Below are 18,536 nucleotides of genomic sequence, written 5' to 3'. Positions count from 1 at the left end.
AAATCAAGTGGCCGGGGTGAATCCCCTTATGACAAGCGTACAAGTTTGAGAAAACATGATAAATTGAAAGCGCTTGTATACTCCAAAGTTTGATGTAGGCTACATAAAATATACCAATCCACATTGACACATGATTATGGCGCTATTGATATTTATTGTAACAAGTTCGTTTTAAATATTTCGTAATCGTTGGATTGATAAATAACTGTTTGGTGATTTCACACCAATTAAGTGTATAAAGTCAAGGACAATCAGAATTAAATTGATAAAACGGTTACTTCGCACAAACAATAAGGGTGGATTGAGCTGGGAAAGCGGATTTCTTCTGGGACTGATCTTACTTAAAGGGAGCGGAGAGCTGAAAAGATTCAATTGAAGTGATTTCGGCAAACTTATTACTAATTACAAATCACTAATGGGATTGGGCTGCACTCACTGCAAAATTAATTTCTATTCAAATGTAGATTACCTTTTCCTTTACTGAATGTTATCAAGAATGGAGCGAATGTTAGTATTTTCTTCAATATTATACAGACTCAACATTGGATATACACTATGCAGACATAATTTAACGAGTAATCGCTCCCAAGTTTACTTATGAAATCATAAGCGGATTTTAAATAATTTTCCAATTTTTCTATCACCTTTTTATTTACAAAGATAAACAAAGCTTCAACAACATTGTGCATTATATTATAACTCTCTGAAATTAATGTTTACTTCTAACAAAAATGGTATTTTAAGGATAATTAATTTATTGGTACGCAGCTTTAGATGCAAAAAGTAGGAATGGTTAAACAGATGTGGGTCATCCTTAGCTGTTAATGTTTTGAACTTTTACTGATCAAATATGTTCCTGTATTCAGTAATCAGATTAAGTATAGCTATAACTACGCAAAGAAACTAATAGTTGTTTGAACTGACTATATGCTATCAACTCGTCATTTTTGAATGTATTTATATCTTGTAGTTTTCACGAAGCTCTCGCGCAAGCTCTCGAAGAAGTTGAGGCTAATACTACAGCAGTAGGCTAGGCCTATTGATTAGTGTGGCTGTGGCAATGTTGTAAACAACCAATATAGGTCCAACTGTAAGTTCCGCGATATCATCTATTTCCGTAACTTCGAGCAAAATTGAAATTTTAAAACTTCATTAAGTTAGTTCTACAAATGAATGAATTTCCAAAGAGCACTAAGATAACACCCTAAACTCCTGAGGCTTTTATCCTATTACATTACATATCAAGTAGACTCTACCAATTATTAATATTCTCCACAGTAAGTTACTTGAAGATGTTTACTATCTAAGTACTCTCATAGATCATATCATTGGCATAATCCACGCCATGGGAGCATAGTGCCTCATGCTTTGGCCGTAATAAATAGTTTTATTGATTTCACATTATTTTGTACTCTTAATGATTTAAAGAAGATAACAACTTACTTTTGTACTTTTTGCAAAGTATGTATCACGAATGGCTTGAGACATTCAACACACATTTAAACTATCATTCGTTGACTGAGAAGTTCCTCATTCGAGTACAATATGTCTGATATTCTGCTGAGGTGATGTTCCACAAGAGAGGCGAGGATTTATAAGGCACTGAGAGGGCGCTTCAACAACCTCGTCAACTGCAGAAGTCATTAAATGGGCAATCAGGCCTCCAAACGCTCGTTTACACAAAATATCCTCAAGTTCTGTCATAACATACAGGCTTGTAATTAGTTGTGCCGTAAAACGATCTGAGTCAAGAGTAATTCTGCCAGACGCGAACTTTCTGGATCAGAGGAATACTTTTATTCTTGAAGTCAAGGTAACATTGTAAACTCTAAATCCCATAAATTTGTTATTGTTTTTTTATACTATTACTCTACAGAGTTGATTTCGTCCCACCTCGTCTGTTGATGCTAAATTTGGCAGAGTTTAAAATAATTATTAGCTGTTACCAGTTTTAGTAGATTTTTGGGCAAGCATAAGTAAACAAAAATACTAGCCTATCTATTTTATCACATTTTATGAAACATAAATACAATTTTAACATATATTTATGGCATACAAGATAAAAAAAGAGGTGTTTAACGCAATCGTTATGCTGTGTTCCCACTCTCGTCGATGCCTACGGAAGCATATAAGAAGACGGACTTGTTGTAATACTTATTCATGTTATTTGAGAAATTACTTGTGAGTAAAATCTTAAAAATCAGATAGCAAAATTTAAGAACGAGCATTGCACAATCGTGCAGCTTTGGGTTATTTTGTATGAATGACAGTCCGACGGGCGATGGCGGACATCACATGTGCTTCAGGTCTCAACCTTCATTAATATATACTACCTTCATTCCTTCACCACTACCTCTCAGAAACTCTCTCGCTTTTTCCTTCAATTACGATTGTCATTGAAACAGATATGCTAACAACTCTATAGGGAAGCGTAATCCAGGCACACTTCAACCGTATATTACACAGTAGTGGAAATATACCACACAGATTAGTACAGTATACTGCTAAATTTATGCTTATAAAATTTATTTATATTAGCTTCCTTAAAAATATCCATTGCCTTAATCGTTTGATGATAACGTTGGATTAAACATTACGTTTAATTTACTTTGATTTTCTCTACGTAAATTTTGGATATACCAGGTTGATAATTACAGAGACTTTTGTTTGATTTTAAATTATTTATATCCTAGTTTAAGGTTTAAAAACAAATTTCCTAGTAGCCAGGTGAGTAGCCATGTGGAAATGTGCATGTGCTGCCACTGTGCTGCCAGTTGAAGTTATAATTACTTCTTGCACATAGATTTTATATTGATCAATCGAGTAGCAACGATTTGGCCAATTCATGCATAAAATCAAGTTACATGTACCTACTTGTTGTTAATGGTTTAATATATTTGAACTTGGACTTAAACGTGAATTAGACTCCCGACAAAACTAATTAAATGAACATTTGTTTGATAATGATTTTTTATGTTTTTTAATTGTGATTTCTGTAGATGCAATTAATTGTAATTTATATTAATTAATATTCTTAAGGAAAAACTTCACACCAACACAGAGTAAACGTTTATTTATCTGTCAATAAAAAAATAAAGAATGACTCAAAAGTTAGTTTTTCCACCTGTTCAAATCGAAGTTCAAGCTACTCAGTCCCTTCAACTTGCCTGTTTGCGAGTATTGCCACAGCTTGTATCCTTTCTTCTTCCATATGCTGAGAATAGTCGGTTCAGCGGCGCTAGTGTAGTGGGCAATCCAAAGGTTGTAAGAGCTGAAATCATTGCTGTATTTATTCCACAAAACTTTGTTTTCCATGTTAGGCGCAGAGTAGATGTAGATATTCTTATATTTGGTTTTCAACTTGTCAAGAAGACTTTTCAACGTGTCAGCCATTGCGGCCGCCGATACTTTTTCATTTCCTGTCCCTTCTACGTCAATAGCCAAGATATGCTTGTTGGGATCAAAGTCTACTCTAGCCAGACACTTGTTGATCAGTGACTCTTGCGAGTCGGCTGTTCGGTCGCCTCTAAAGTAGTGATAAGCCCCCAACTGCTCCACATTGTTGGCCTTCATTTGCTGCCAGTTCCTCACAAACTGACGATCTCGCCATCCCCATAGATTGCCCTCGGACACCTTAGCGATGGCACCGACCACCCCAGCAGCCTTCACCTTGGCCCAGTCGATGTTGCCGTTATAATGGGAGACGTCTATGATCAAGTTCCCTGAGACCCATGCTATCTGAAAATTGTAAAATTATATTATACAATTGCTCGCCCTTCGAACATAAATTGTGTGCCTTAGTTTCACCACGAACATTATTCTCTAAAAATAGTTTCAATACTAATCTAATGGTTTAGTCTGAAAATTTACACAAGTCAAAGATCTCGTTAATGTGCTAATATTAGCGTATAGTATATGGTACTAAATAATTACTGTTCATCAAGCATCACAACAATCATAGATTTGTCTTAAATATCCTAATTTAGATTTACTTATAGACCGTACTGAGTAAAATATGTTTTTGTTTGGCCAGATTAGGTCTACTTGTTTGGTTATTTTACTCGTTATAATTTTACTTTTATGTACAATCTCAGAATAATGATCGCTTCTTGCCGCCGAAACTTTACCTCTACTACCTCTCTCATTAGTTTATGGTGTAACTTGCAAACAATAATTCTGCTATTTAAACATGGAGGTTATTATATCTAGGTCTTACCATTACCATAACGGCAATAAGACAGTCTGATTCCCTATTTAAAATAATCTAATACTATTCTAACAACCAGCCTGAATTATGCTCTGAATTAGACATACTTACAAGGGATGAAAACACAATATGCACCAGCCACATGCTGTCTGATTGTACTGATTCTTCAGCTCCTCTCCTCAGCTTTTAAATACGAGCCCTAGCTTTCTGTGTTGTCTGTAGTTCGTCTGTACAGTAGTTTGTTTGTTGTTTGTCTTTCAGTCAATGTCACACATTCATGTCAGCTAACATGAACGTTGAACATTAATCAACATGTGCGAAATCTACACTTACCTGACATTAGATTAGGTGGTTTTTGTTCCTACTGAGTTTATTCAATATTCCGATAGCTATATAAGTAGGCCTACCTATCACAAACATTAACACACCTACAACATTAACTTTTTGCTTTAAAACAAAAGTTAATCCTCGTTTAAATTTGGATTTATTCACCACTGTGGTAAAACTGGAATGATTTGTACAAAATCAACCATTCCTGGAGTAGTGATATAGCTGTATTCTACCATTGACTAAGGAAATAAAAGTTTCCTTAAAGCTTTAAGGAAGTATTATCTATGACATATTATCTTTTGTTTCCCTTGTCTCTTATTCTACAAAACTGTTATCAATGCCATTTTCATTAGTAGTAGTAAGTTGATGAGTGGTAGGATTAGTGGTAGGAAAAATCTGTGTATCACGAACACTTACAGTCATTGCCGCTCTCGAAATGTATGGCCACACTATTTACAGTTCATGATTGGCAATGACGTATTTTACGATACAGTACACAAATAGCTATTTCTTCTTGTGCTGACTGTGTCTTTTAGATTGAATGTCTCTTCTTGGATTAACCACGACAACTCAACATGGTGTTTTAAAAAGCTCAAAAAATAGAGTATATTGTAGGTGGAAGATTTTTTTGTTTACTACGGATTTGGTTTGCTTACAATAGTTGATCTATTAGGTACTAGACTCACACCTGAAAACCTAATTTTTAGTTTTTAGCTTTAGTTTTTCTTTGCAAAAAATAATTTACTTTTAACATACTCTCTGAATTTGGGCTATGAAGAAAGAAAATTCTGTATGTAAAACGTGATAAGTTGAAAAGTGCGTAATATAACTCTAGACTAACTACCTTGTTGTCAGACTACCAAACTACCTCGTAAACTACCTCGTAGCGCGCAGTACTAAAGTAGGCAACTGGAAAATGAAACATAAAAGCCAAGACAAAAATAACAACCAATTGTTGAATTTTCTAAGTTTTATAAATGGAAGAAAAACGTAATTAACTGGTAAAATTAGTAGGGAAGAGGGCTAGAACATTCATTATGCTAAGGGTGTACCTAGAGTTAAGAGTCCTCTCTTGTAGTCACTGCTGCAGGCTTCATTAGATCTTGTACGTTTTTAAATTATTTGACATTAAATTAAATATTTTTTAGAGAACTTTACAGCAGAGAAGTATCTTTATTAGAGCCAAATTTTAAACATTAATAAACGGATAAAATCAATATTTTAAGAATCAATTCGTTTACAAGTCTGAGTCAACTAAATACTGTAATGGCAGATTTTCGTACTAAAAAATACTTTTTATATTAAAGTGTATGACAAAGTTTATGTTTTATTCTTTTTGATTCAGCTTAAAAATACAGATTCATTGCGTACAGTACAGTAGGCCTACTTTCATTCTTCACCGATTGGTTATACACTGTATTGAAACCTATGCTTCTGATAATATTACTTTTTAGCACGTACCTTCATAACGTTTGAAAAACCGCTTTATTTAATGACTTCGAAAAATTAAACCAAATAGACCTAACTATACCTAATAGCGGAAAGCCTAAGTTCAAGTGCAACAATGGTGCTACTCCCCTTAGAACTTAGCGGCAAATTGAAACTTTCCCCAATAAGGAGAAGATTACAACGAACAATGACCCGACGCCACAAAACGTACTTGATATATGAAAGGTAGTAATTCTAGTCTGTAGTAGTCTAACTATCTCTCTGGACCACGAGCACTCACAGCGGTTCCGTGGTGTAGTGGTTATCACATCTGCTTTACACGCAGATGGTCGCCAGTTCGATCCTGGCCGGAATCATATCTTTTTGTCTACACAATCCAACCAGCACTTCTTTTAAATACAATTTTCACCACACTACGGTGTTTTTAGCCGTTTTAACAAACGTTAAATCATAAAAAGCTAATTGTACGCGTAGAATTATAGGGTCTGAAACTGTTGTGAAGTTACAGCCAGTGAAAAATTGTGTTCATAATATTATATATCTCTTTTCCTATAGCTAGAAATGATAGAGCTTCGTTGAGTGGAGCCCGAAATTACCGAAACTTATTATTGAAATTGGACATGGTATTGTAAGAAACTGGAGTAATCTACATAAAAAAAAATCCTGAAGACCGTTTAGTGGTTATCCTAAATGTAAGAATGAAAAAAATCAATATAACAACATAATTTATTTAACTAAGTAGTTTGCGTTCGAGCAAAATCTGAATCGGAATCTAAAACCAGAATTGTTTGTTTTAACTTAAAGTGCCTGCCACAAACCACCGTAGAAATATAGTATATTAAGAAAACTTTGTTCTAAAAAAAAAGAAAAAAAATGTTAACTATTTTTTTGCCTTATGCATCAATTGGACCTCACCGACAAGTTTTTTAAACTTGGTGAGGCCAAGCTGTTGTAATTTCCATAGTAAATATATTTGAATTTGAATTTGAAATGAAGAATTCATTCCGGTAAGCGGCTCGAAAACCAGCAGCCACTACGGCCACTTCCGTACTAAATTATCAGATAAGTAGGCCTATACATCAGTTTATTGTAATTGTACGTAACCTTTACAAAATGTCGGCGCTCCATCTATTCGAATAGGTAAATTACGTTGCTTCGGGGACAGTCAGACAGAAAACAGTTAACTCTTTAATAATTTAATATCCGTGCCAACCGCAGTCGTAAACCTTCAAAAAGCTATTTACATTAAATATAATATTATATAATACCGGTACATTCAATATAATATTTACATTGAAGTTTTTTTCTTTTTGTGAACCTTTCCACAAGGACACTGTTACCAAAGTGCTCTATTAATTTCTTTTCTGACGGAACTATTTTTCAAAGATTTCTCCATTAGTTAACGCAAACATTTAAAATCAAAAGGTCCAACCAGCCAAACAAAAAAAAAACTAAATCAAAAGTTGTTTGTAAAATTTCTAGTGTGCCATAGGCCGACAAGTTACGAACCAAGTAAATATATAACAAATTATTGTTATACAAAACGTTTCGTATACAGATACGGAACAATAGTTATTGCAAATTTAAAGTGAACGCCTTCGACTTACGACTTTATATTCTTCGAACACTACGGCTTGCCTTGTACGTTTACTTTGTTGAAGGAGCTTGCATAATCTCCACACTTTATTATATACAGAGTGTCCCACGAAGACGTGTAATTTTGTGTTACTTGCCGATTTAGGTACAACATATTTTGAAACCTACACGATTTGTTAAGTGACTTTAAAAAATATTCTTGGAAAATTTTAGCTCCCTTACCTTCTTGGAACAAAATGATAATACTTCCAATCTTGTATTAAAGAGATATAGTAAAATGATTATTTATCTGTAGCCTACTACAAAAGTTAACAATGCAATTTATGCATTATACTCTTTTGTTAACTACATAAACACTTAATTACGGACACAAATGAATCAAAGCAACTACCAAACCACAATAAAGATTTAGGAGTTACCAAGTTAGTACGAAGTCAAATTTGATCAGAATGGAGCGGGGTTAAAATGGGCAAAACCTTTTTGTTGGGTCCATTTGGCCTATGGAAGAAGCCAACAAATGGGACGTATAAGGAAGATAGTCGTACGGGTCCATTGTGACGAGCATTGAGACAGGGTATTGCTTGGCAAATAGGAAATGTTAATTTTGGTCTAAGTATTATTGGATGTTACATTTAGCTGAGGCTTTTATCCGATTGAATTCTACTCAAACTCATTGTTTTTGTATTGTTTTTATTTTCCGGTAGCCGAATAGTTTAATTCATTTAATAGTTTTACCCAAATATGATATTGCAATTATTGCAATCCCTACTGGTTTTAAGGAAGAAATATTTACAGAATGTTGTATAAGCCGTTTGTGAAACTAATATTGATTCACATGTATGAAAAGTTAATTTTAGCCACTGATGGTTTGCGAATCAAGTTCAAACGTATAACTTACGACAGTTTACTTATCACCAGAGGCTATATTAAATAGTGATGTAACATCCTTTTAATATGTATGATTAATCTTATCAATATTACATCAATATACTGTTGAACTTTATTAGTTTATTACATGCAGTATTTAGCATGGAAAATAATTCAATATATGAGACTTTGGAGTCTAATTTAGGTTAGCACAAAATTTTTTAGTCCCTTGTCAAGTGTCCGTTAATACATAAGCTCAAACATTTAATTAGTTATCTCATTTTGATTTGGATTTCCCTATAGGAGAGTAGTGGTTACTGTAACAGTCATCGTTAGTCTTACGTCCGGGACCACTTTACTTTTTCATTTTATAGCCCCTAGAAGCAAAATGTTTTATAAATATATATGTAAAATATACAATTCGTATGTGCATTGTCTGTATGTTTGGTAACTCTCGTAAAAATTTTCCGATTTTATGAAGTTTGAATTGAACATGTGAACCTAAATTTCAACCAGCTTAATTTGCACGATACATTAGGCCTATCATACGTCCGTGGTTACTGAGAGAAAAAATATTAAACGTCATACGTTATTTCTTATGGAATTTTAAGTAGGTAAAATAAATTATTATTCTTTTAATTAATTGCTACAGAATACCTCTCTTTAACATAAAGGTAAAATTTCCTTATTCCAATGATGGCTATATGTAGTATTAATATACAGTTTTTTGTACATTTTTTGCTTTATCCCATTTTAATTCAAAAAGATTATTGAAACGTTCAAAGGAAAGCTTTATTAAGAATCACGCCCTGTATAATAAAATGGATTGGTTATTTGGTATTCTATCATGAGGAACATTAAACGTTAAGTTTTTACCAACAGGCTTACTTGAATAATTAATCATTAACAATATACTAATATTATAATGACAACTTGAAGCATCAAAAACATATAATTGACCTGATCCAAGGAATTATAAGGTGTTATCCAGCTTAGGATTATATAAACACAAAAATAATGTAAAGAATAAACAAAACACGGGGGTCTCACCAGCGGCGTTGTCCACTATTAATTTTATCCTAAAATATGGTTTTAATTAAAACTGCAGTTTGTATTCCTGCCTAACGTGGTATAAAGGGGCGGATAGCCAGAGGCGCTTAGTTGTATATTGCAATATTGCTACATAAATCCAATGTTGGAAATGAATTATAAAACAATTCTGTCCGGTAACCAACACATCGGATAATTTCATATACAGTATAGCCTAAAACTAAAGATGTTATTATTCTGAATTAGAATAATTAATATGGTATTTATATTAAATACGTTTTTTACTCTCACAAAGTTTTGTTATTTATATTAAATAAGTTTTTACTATCACAACGTTTTATTACTTATTCCGTATTCTATTTCCTCAATTATCTTCGTTAAAAATTACAGAATTTTTAGTTAAATAGTCCGTTGGTCAATTACGTGAAAAAGTGCAAGACTAATTTAGCGTAAGTTTTGCAGGAATAGAGTCAATTTACCCACAAATAGATAGAGGCTCTATTTTCCATTATTATTTCTAAACTCCTAAATAAATAAATTAGGGGTTCGAAAATGTTTTATTTACGAATTTAAGTCCATTTATCTGAATTAAAAGAAAAAGGATATTATAAAGCTGTAAAATAAATATTTAATTGTGAAATCAAATTATGGATCTGGATTTCATACATCAGATAAATAAATAGCTAATTCCCATAGGGAAATTCGCTAAAACCCCCATCAATCTTTCCCGCGTCATCTTGCCGTTATAGCACGGGCATAGCAGCTAGTAGTATATAATGTAAGTATCCATATTATGAACTTCATCTCCTTGGCCTTACCATGATTATTGTCACTTTACCTTCAGACTATGCCAGTTTTGCTGGTATAAGAACATCCATTAAACTAATACATCCTCAATAATTATATATTTACTTTACCACCTGAAACATATAAAAAGTTAATATTTTTTTGATGTCAAAAACTCATAATCAGTATCTAAGTCACAACACAAGGGCTTATCACAAATGCATACAGTTGGCTTATAGACATATTATGCTTACAGAGACATGCACTAACTGTGCTATATATTTTTTGGGGACTAAACTGGTTAATGAGGCTATTATAAGATGACGGGGGGGGGGGGGGGGTGTGCAGCAGCACACTTGCTGACTGGTCACACGTTGTTCGTCCAAATGTTTTACAGATATTGGGTAATGATGTTGGGGTGAACACGATAAACTCATTATGCTTCTAAGAGTGGGCTTCGTCAAAGCTACCAAGGTATTTGATAGTTTTCCACACTCTCATTCAAGTTATCTACAACACTCTTGGCAGTTTGTTGGAGACAATTTCTATGTAAAACAACAGTGGAATTGTATTCCCAGTTTCATTAATATAGACAGTGCGAGCCTCTGAGGTTTTGAGACGGCCTAAAGAGATTCTTACATTTGCTGAGGGATTTTGACAGATAAGGGAATGGGTTTTAAAACCGAATGGGAATTTACATTGTGAGGTAATGACATTATTTTATTTAACACCCATTTGAAAGTTTAAAATTATTCAGTATTGGAGTCAGCAAAGATCATGCTTGGAGTAGTTGGTATAACCCTTTGACTTGTAGAATTCAACAATACAGTCTTTAAAACAATAAACTTAACATGATTGTTTATATAGATTTGGGATGACATACAAGAGATCGGTTTAACATCATTGGGAGAATTCAAAAGTTCGCCAGCGATCCAGGACGATGAGGGTACATTACTTCTATCATGGAACTATTTGAGGGAAACTGGTATTTCAATCTACAACACAATTTAAAATTTAAGTCTATGCATTATCATTATGGGTTTTCAAATTGGTTAAGGAATAACAATGAAAATCTAAACAAAAGAAGCATGAATGTACATATGTCTGCAGATATATGTGAATGTGCATATATCTGTCTATACTAGCACATCACTTAATTTCTCCTGAGCTTGGTCTCTAAGTATAGAAAACTAACTTTTGTTCAACAGCTAAAGTATCAATAAAATAAAAATTTCGGTCTTGCGTAGATTAAAATTTAAAATAAACAATTTAAATCCGATGTTTTCAAGTACCCAGCTAACTGTCTAATTTATCCTACATAAGGAAGTGGCACGTAATGTCTGCAATATAAAAATACAAAGGTAATTCAATATAAAATGCAGATATTTAATCTGAGATGTATCCGGTCTGTGAAAATTAAATTCTTTGTTGTTTTCCGAAGTCAACTTTAGTGATGTTCGGTTTTTAAAGCCCCTCTCGACCTTTACTCCACTTTCTACTCAACGTTGTAGAAGTAAGATAGGCTTCATTGTAACGCACAAATGTGAGTATAGAATGTATGGACAGACTTACTTAGCATTGGAAACCAACAGCAGAAAGGCTTTACCTGAAACGTTTGGAAAATACGCATCAAGAGGACTTTGGATGATCCGCTAAAAATGTGGGCAGCCAAAAGCTTCCTAGAGGAGCTCGGAATATAGTCTTCCGGAGCGTATACTTTCTCTTGTCATATTCCAGACCTATATTTTAGCCTTGTTTTTAAAGGTGTATTTGTTTTCTTCTAGAAATGACTGCACACAAAGGGGTTATATTATCTGTGACACAAGACACAGGGAGTTTTGCTGTAAACAGTTATATTACACATTTATACTTTTTATTAACTTAGTAAAAACTTTTTTTATTAACTTAATGTTTTAAGACTTCTAAAATCATACAAAAACAAAATAGAAAACCAGATACTGATGCTGCTCAAGAATAACAAAATCATATATTAACTATCATGAATCCTTTGATAACTATAACTCAGTGACTCTATTGTAAAAGATAGTCAACTTCAAGTGATTAAAACACCATCCTAATACGTTTCCTACAGTCACCCAACAAAGTGGGCTTTCTTGCACAAATTATAGTAGCCTACACTAAGCTCACTTTGGAGCACAGTTTTTAATTTGGCACACACATTAGTACTCAAACCAAACAACAACAAAAAACAATGTGCTTTTACTGTGCTATGCACGTACGTAATCCGTGTACGCTTGAAAATAAGTTGGCAACACTTAAAAATATTACGACTACGATCAGCTGGTGCAGCGTTTCCCATTTTGTTTAGTGTTTGTATTTAACCTAACAATAAAACGGGTTGTATAGTGTTTGAAAGACTAATTATTAGTATGATTTATAGTAACTGCAGGAAAAAAATATATATAACGTGCAACACGAGTGCAAACTCCCTTTGCTGCACTCGAGAAACTATCCACACTCGCCTACGGCTCGTGAGCAAAAGTTTCTCTTGTGTGCAGCAAAGTGCCACACCCAACCCACCCCCCACACCCACTAGTTACACAAATACCTATTTCTAATAGAGTTATAAAGTAATGATAATATTCTTACATTTCAAAATGATTTGTTTCATTGTGTTGATACACTATTGTTTCCGCTCAAAACTTGATTACAGAGGTGGAACGTATTTTTCTTACAGTTACGTTGACAAAGCGGACTTTATTGTTCTGATTATAGGACGCAAAGTAGCTAATTCCTGCAGTTACTAACTTTGCCACACTCCAGTATTTCAACCAAACAACAAAAATAAGTGTGATTTTATTAGGCACGTAATACTTGTATGCTTGAAAACAAGTTGGCAACACTTAGATACTAAGACTACGATCAGCTGTTAATGCACATCACATGCTGCACATGCTGTACACATGTTATACGTCAGTTTATTCATTATTCCATTTGACCACTGAATCTATGAATTAAGCTATAAACTTGTTGTTGCATGTTAACAATTAATTGTCGTCCAACGCTTAAGACTTATTATTTATATGTAAAATGTTTGCAAATTAACACAGTGAAAGTGAGTACAAACCTGGTGTTACGTGTTAACATGAACAGTACAAAACAAAAGTTGTATTCAGATTTTGATTCATTAGGTTTGTTCAATTTCATTAAGTATTTGCTAATTCGTGAAACAATTTCATTTAGGTTTTGATTTGTTTGTGAGACAATTTCATTTAGGTTTAAATTTGTTACAGTAACTTGTGAAACTGTATAGTAAAAGTTAACATATACGCTTTATAGTAACTGTAGGAAACATATCATGTATAACACGAGCGCAAAGTGCCAATTTGCGCACTAGTTACACAAAAACAATTACCCCATGCTAAGTTTTATCCTGAATCTCATTTTTGTGTGTAAATGAATGAAACTCTTAGAGATTTTTTTCATAGAAACTTGTTGCATTAAAAGGTGTCGACTAATTAGTAAATAATTAAACTAAACCAAAACTGCAGTTGACGATTTTACAGAGATTCTTATTGCATAAAATGCATTTTGCACACAAAAGAATGGAAGAAATTTAAAAATTGAATCACTCAAAGAGCACACTATGATATTAGACACGCGGTTCAATTGAGGACTTTTCCTACCTTGATAGGGCTGCCAAAGTGAACAAAGCCAGAAGTAAACTAGCATAATATATACGATTTATAATCTGAATAATTTCGCTCAGGCTATAAAACAGAAAAGGCTATATTTCCCAACACGGGTTTAAATCCAGTAGGATTAGTGGAGGATTGGCGTTTCAGATTTTAGAATCAGAATTTAAACAAATCAATGTCAAAGCTGAAATATAAATTATATAGTTTCTAGAACGGACAGCGACCTCATCAGGAATTACCCGGTGACAGAGAACAAGGGAAACTTTCCCGTACAACAGAACTGTTTTATCTGCGTTACACATTAATAAAATGACACAATTTCGCTCTTTGAATACGAACCATTTAAATCTAAAATGACAGAATTTTGCAAAATATTTGGCAATACAACTTTTTACGAGGGAAGCGTAGAAATCCTTTTTATCCCAACAGTTCCTGGATAATATAATATTATAATACGTTGCAACGAAAGTTTTTAATTAAGTTTTTTAAGCAAGCCAAGCTGTAGTTTAAAACTCAACTCACGATATTGATCAACACAACAGTAGTTTTCGTTGTAGCAGTCATATTGTTTTAGATTTTTTTTCTTCCAATTTTACGAACTATTTGGAAGGTACAAATAGTAGTTTTTTTTTGTGATCGTTTTGACAAGAACTAACTAGCGGACATGGCTTTTTGAGCGGAGCGAGCGAAGCGAGCGAAGCTCTTATACGTCGACTTTTATGCATTTCGTAATACGCAAACTCCTCCTAGACGGCTGAATCAATCGTTTTCAAATTTTGCATGGTGATAAAGACCATATCGGTGAGTGCCAACATCTATATAGCGTTAAAAAAGTCTCTCAGGAATCCGTAGAAAAATGAAACTGAAAATCACATTTTTTTAACATTAGTCTTATGGGTTGCTAGGTAACCATGTTGGCTGAATTAAATAACAAGTAAAAAGTAAACAAAAGATTTGAAGTTTTAGCATGTGCTCATAATAAGCCAACTACCCACAGTATACTAGGAAATTACAAATACAGTACAAAAGGAAAAACATCGCTTGTTAATATTGAGCAAAGATTATACTTAAGATTACTCGATACATTGTAGTCAAGGGTAGCAGTGCGAAGTCTAGGATCTGTTTATGACGAATACATTAAGGTATCTGCAATCCTAAAATGCTATGGGAAGGGAAGGAAACAGGTCCGTGACGTAGGAAGTAGTGAAGGAAGTAGTATAGGCAATCATAAAATGCTATGGGAATAGAGGGAAACAGGTCCGTGACGTAGGAAGTGATGAAGGAAGTAGTAAATGCGAGCAGTCCGGAGTGTGGGGACTGTTTATGACGATAAGATTAGGGTATCTGCAATCCTAAAATGCTATGGGAAGGGAGGAAAACAGGTCCGCGACGTAGGAAGTGGTGAAGGAAGTAGTCAAGGCGAGTAGTCCGGAGTGCGGGAACTGTTTATGACGATTAGAATAAGGTATCTGCAATCTTTAAGTGCAATAGGAAGGGAGGGAAACAGGTCCGCGACGTAGGAAGTGGTGAAGGAAGTAGTCAAGGCGAGCTGTCAGGAGTGAGGGAACTGTTTATGGCGATTAGATAAGGGTATGGGCAATCCTAAAATGCTATGATGGGAATAGAGGGAAACAGGTCCGTGACGTAGGAAGTGATGAAGGAAGTAGTAAATGCGAGCAGTCCGGAGTGTGGGGACTGTTTATGACGATAAGATTAGGGTATCTGCAATCCTAAAATGCTATGGGAAGGGAGGGAAACAGGTCCGCGACGTAGGAAGTGGTGAAGGAAGTAGTCAAGGCGAGCTGTCAGGAGTGAGGGAACTGTTTATGGCGATTAGATAAGGGTATGGGCAATCCTAAAATGCTATGATGGGAAGGGAGGGAAACAGGTCCGTGACGTAAGAAGTGGTGAAGGAAGTAGTCAAGGCGAGCTGTCTGGAGCGTGGGAACTGTTTATGATGATTAGATTAAGGTATTTGCAATCCTAAAATGCTATGGAAAGGGAGGAAAATAGGTCCGCGACGTAGGAAGTGGTGAAGGAAGTAGTCTAGGCGAGTTGTCCGGAGTGTTGGAAATGTTTATGACAATTAGATTAAGGTATCAGCAAACCTAAAATGCTACGGGAAGGGAGGAAAACAGGTCCGCGACGTAGGAAGTGATGAAGGAAGTAGTCAAGGTGAGCTGTCCGGAGTGTGGGGACTGTTTATGACGATTAGATTAAGGTATTTGCAATTCTAAAATGCTATGGAAAGGGAGGAAAATAGGTCCGCGACGTAGGAAGTGGTGAAGGAAGTAGTCTAGGCGAGTTGTCCGGAGTGTTTGAAATGTTTATGACAATTAGATTATGGTATCAGCAAACCTAAAATGCTACGGGAAGGGAGGAAAACAGGTCCGCAACGTAGGAAGTGATGAAGGAAGTAGTCAAGGTGAGCTGTCCGGAGTGTGGGAACTGTTTATGACGATTAGATTAAGGTATTTGCAATCCTAATGCTATGGGAAGGGAGGAAAACAGGCTTGCGACGTAGGAAGTGGTGAAGTAAGTAGTCAAGGCGAGTAGTCCGGAGTGTGGGAACTGTTTATGACGATTAGATTAAGGTATCTGCAATCTTTAAATGCAATGGAATGGAGGGAAACAGATCCATGACGTAGGAAATTGTGTAGGATGTAGATGTGTGGATTTATGCATCTCCAATACTACGGTGCTTTCAGAGTGAACTAATGATTTTCCCCGAGCAAAGCTCGGTCCCCAGGTACTATAATCAAATGACGACACTAGCTTGAGGTTCGTGACGTATGAAGAGGTTAAGGAAGTAGTAAAGGTGAACAGTCTGGAGTATGGAAACTGTTTATGACGATTAGATTAAGGTCACAACGTTCCTAAAATGCTACGGAAAGGGAGGGAAACAGGTCCGCGATGTGGGAAGTGGCGAAGGAAGTAGTAAAGGCGAGCTGTTCGGAGTGTGGGATCTGTTTATGACGATTAGATTCAGGTATCTGCAATCTTAAAATGCTATGGGAAGAGAGGGAAACAGATCCGCGACGTAGAAACAGGTGAAAGAAGTAGTAAGGTGAGCAGTGTGGAGTGTGGGAACTGGAAACCGTTTGTAGCAGTTTTAATGTATCTGCAATGTTGAAATGCTATGAGAAGGGATGGAAGCATGCCCAAGACATAGGAAATTGTGAAAGAAGTAGTAAAGTCTAGCAGTACGGACAGTGGGGATGTTTGTTGCAATTAGATTAACGTATCTAAAATACTAAAATGCTATGGAAAGCGATGAATACAGGTCCACGACGTAAGTGGTGAAGGAAGTAGTAAAAGCTGGCAGTGCAGAGTGGGGGAACCGTTTGAGCAGATGGATAAATGAGTTTGTAATACTTAAATGCTATGAGAAAGGAAGGAAACAGGCCAATGACGTAGTAAATGGTGAAGGAAGTAGTAAGGCTAACAGCGCAGAGTGTGGGAACTGTCTTTGGCAATTAAATTAATGTATCTGCAATCCTAAAATGCTATGGGAAGAGAGGGAAACAGGTCCACGACGTAGGGTGTGGTGAAGGAAGCAGTGTTGAGTTTGGGAATGGATTAATGTATCTGCAATGCTAAAATGCTACGGGAAGAGACTGTAGACTGTAATATGTTAAAATGATTACGAAGCACAAATCGATACATATTTTCGATACATGCAATCGTTTACAATCGAAATTTACAACTGAGTTGACAACAGCTGATTTTTACTCCATAGAGGCTAAAAACGATTTTTACTCCCTAAATATTAAAAATGCTACTTTAGACCCGCAGCGCATGCATGAAAAAATACTGTTTTTACTGCAGTAAGACAAAAACAATATAATATGAACCCTTGATGACTCCGCTCAATTTTGTGGATGCCTCTGCGAACGCCACCTAGTATAGTTGAAATCTGCATGGGAAGTTAATTGTGTATTGAAACAAACTATTGAAATATATTTAACTGAACTATACGAATTTGAATGGATGTTGTACAAGTTAAATTCAGCCACCTCTTTCCCAAAATAAATTCTCTATCCTAGTTTTAGTATACCTCTATCCTAAAACATGCCATCCTAATTAAGCGATACTGTATTTTCAGCGTGATAAGTTTAATTTGAAATCCTTAATGTGTATACGTTATATGGCTATAGCAAAATAAACGGAAATTGATTTACAACCTAAGGTTGAGGCTTCACCGCTGCAGGAGAATCAGTATTTTCACATCAAAACAGCTACAGGGTTTGTCTAGACATTATGAGGGCAATGTGGTAGGGGAATAAAATTAAAATAACAAGAGCCTTCGAGTAGATGCTACAAGATGTGCTCATTAATGCAATGAGGGGAGAATATCTTGCTCCTAGATCTAGTGGAAGTGTTAACACGTAGACTCGTTCCCTTATAGGGCTTTCCTATCAAGTGAAACGAGTAATACTCGCTTGTGGCTGCAGAAAATGTATAAATATGTTCCAAATGATCGTTTAAAGATTTTTGAACTAAGCGAAGTATATGTTACGCGTTGAACATGAGCTATTTTGCAACCACTCCCTCCTAAAGTCAGTTTGCTGTTAAGTGTGAGACTTTTCGTG

General features: G+C 35.1%; 1 protein-coding gene and 1 non-coding gene across 2 annotated transcripts; one reads left to right on the top strand and one right to left on the bottom strand.

Annotated features, from left to right (window-relative positions):
• Positions 1-3,054: 3,054 nt before the first annotated feature.
• Positions 3,055-4,435, bottom strand: LOC128987115 (lysozyme M1-like). The gene is made up of 2 exons (XM_054407823.1): positions 4,319-4,435; positions 3,055-3,738 (listed from the first exon to the last, which is right to left on the bottom strand). The coding sequence occupies exons 1-2, from the start codon at positions 4,349-4,351 to the stop codon at positions 3,112-3,114; spliced, it is 660 nt and encodes a 219-aa protein (XP_054263798.1). The 5' UTR covers positions 4,352-4,435; the 3' UTR covers positions 3,055-3,111.
• Positions 4,436-6,269: 1,834 nt separating this feature from the next.
• Trnav-uac (transfer RNA valine (anticodon UAC)) lies at positions 6,270-6,342 on the top strand. Its single transcript has one exon. It is a non-coding gene; the product is annotated as a tRNA-Val (tRNA).
• Positions 6,343-18,536: the final 12,194 nt, after the last annotated feature.

This window comes from Macrosteles quadrilineatus, unplaced genomic scaffold (genome assembly GCF_028750875.1).
Source record: "Macrosteles quadrilineatus isolate MER2022 unplaced genomic scaffold, UCM_ALF_1.0 Scaffold_2__2_contigs__length_208266976, whole genome shotgun sequence".
NCBI classification, from domain to species: domain Eukaryota; kingdom Metazoa; phylum Arthropoda; class Insecta; order Hemiptera; family Cicadellidae; genus Macrosteles; species Macrosteles quadrilineatus.
This window is presented reverse-complemented; position numbering and strand designations above follow the sequence as displayed.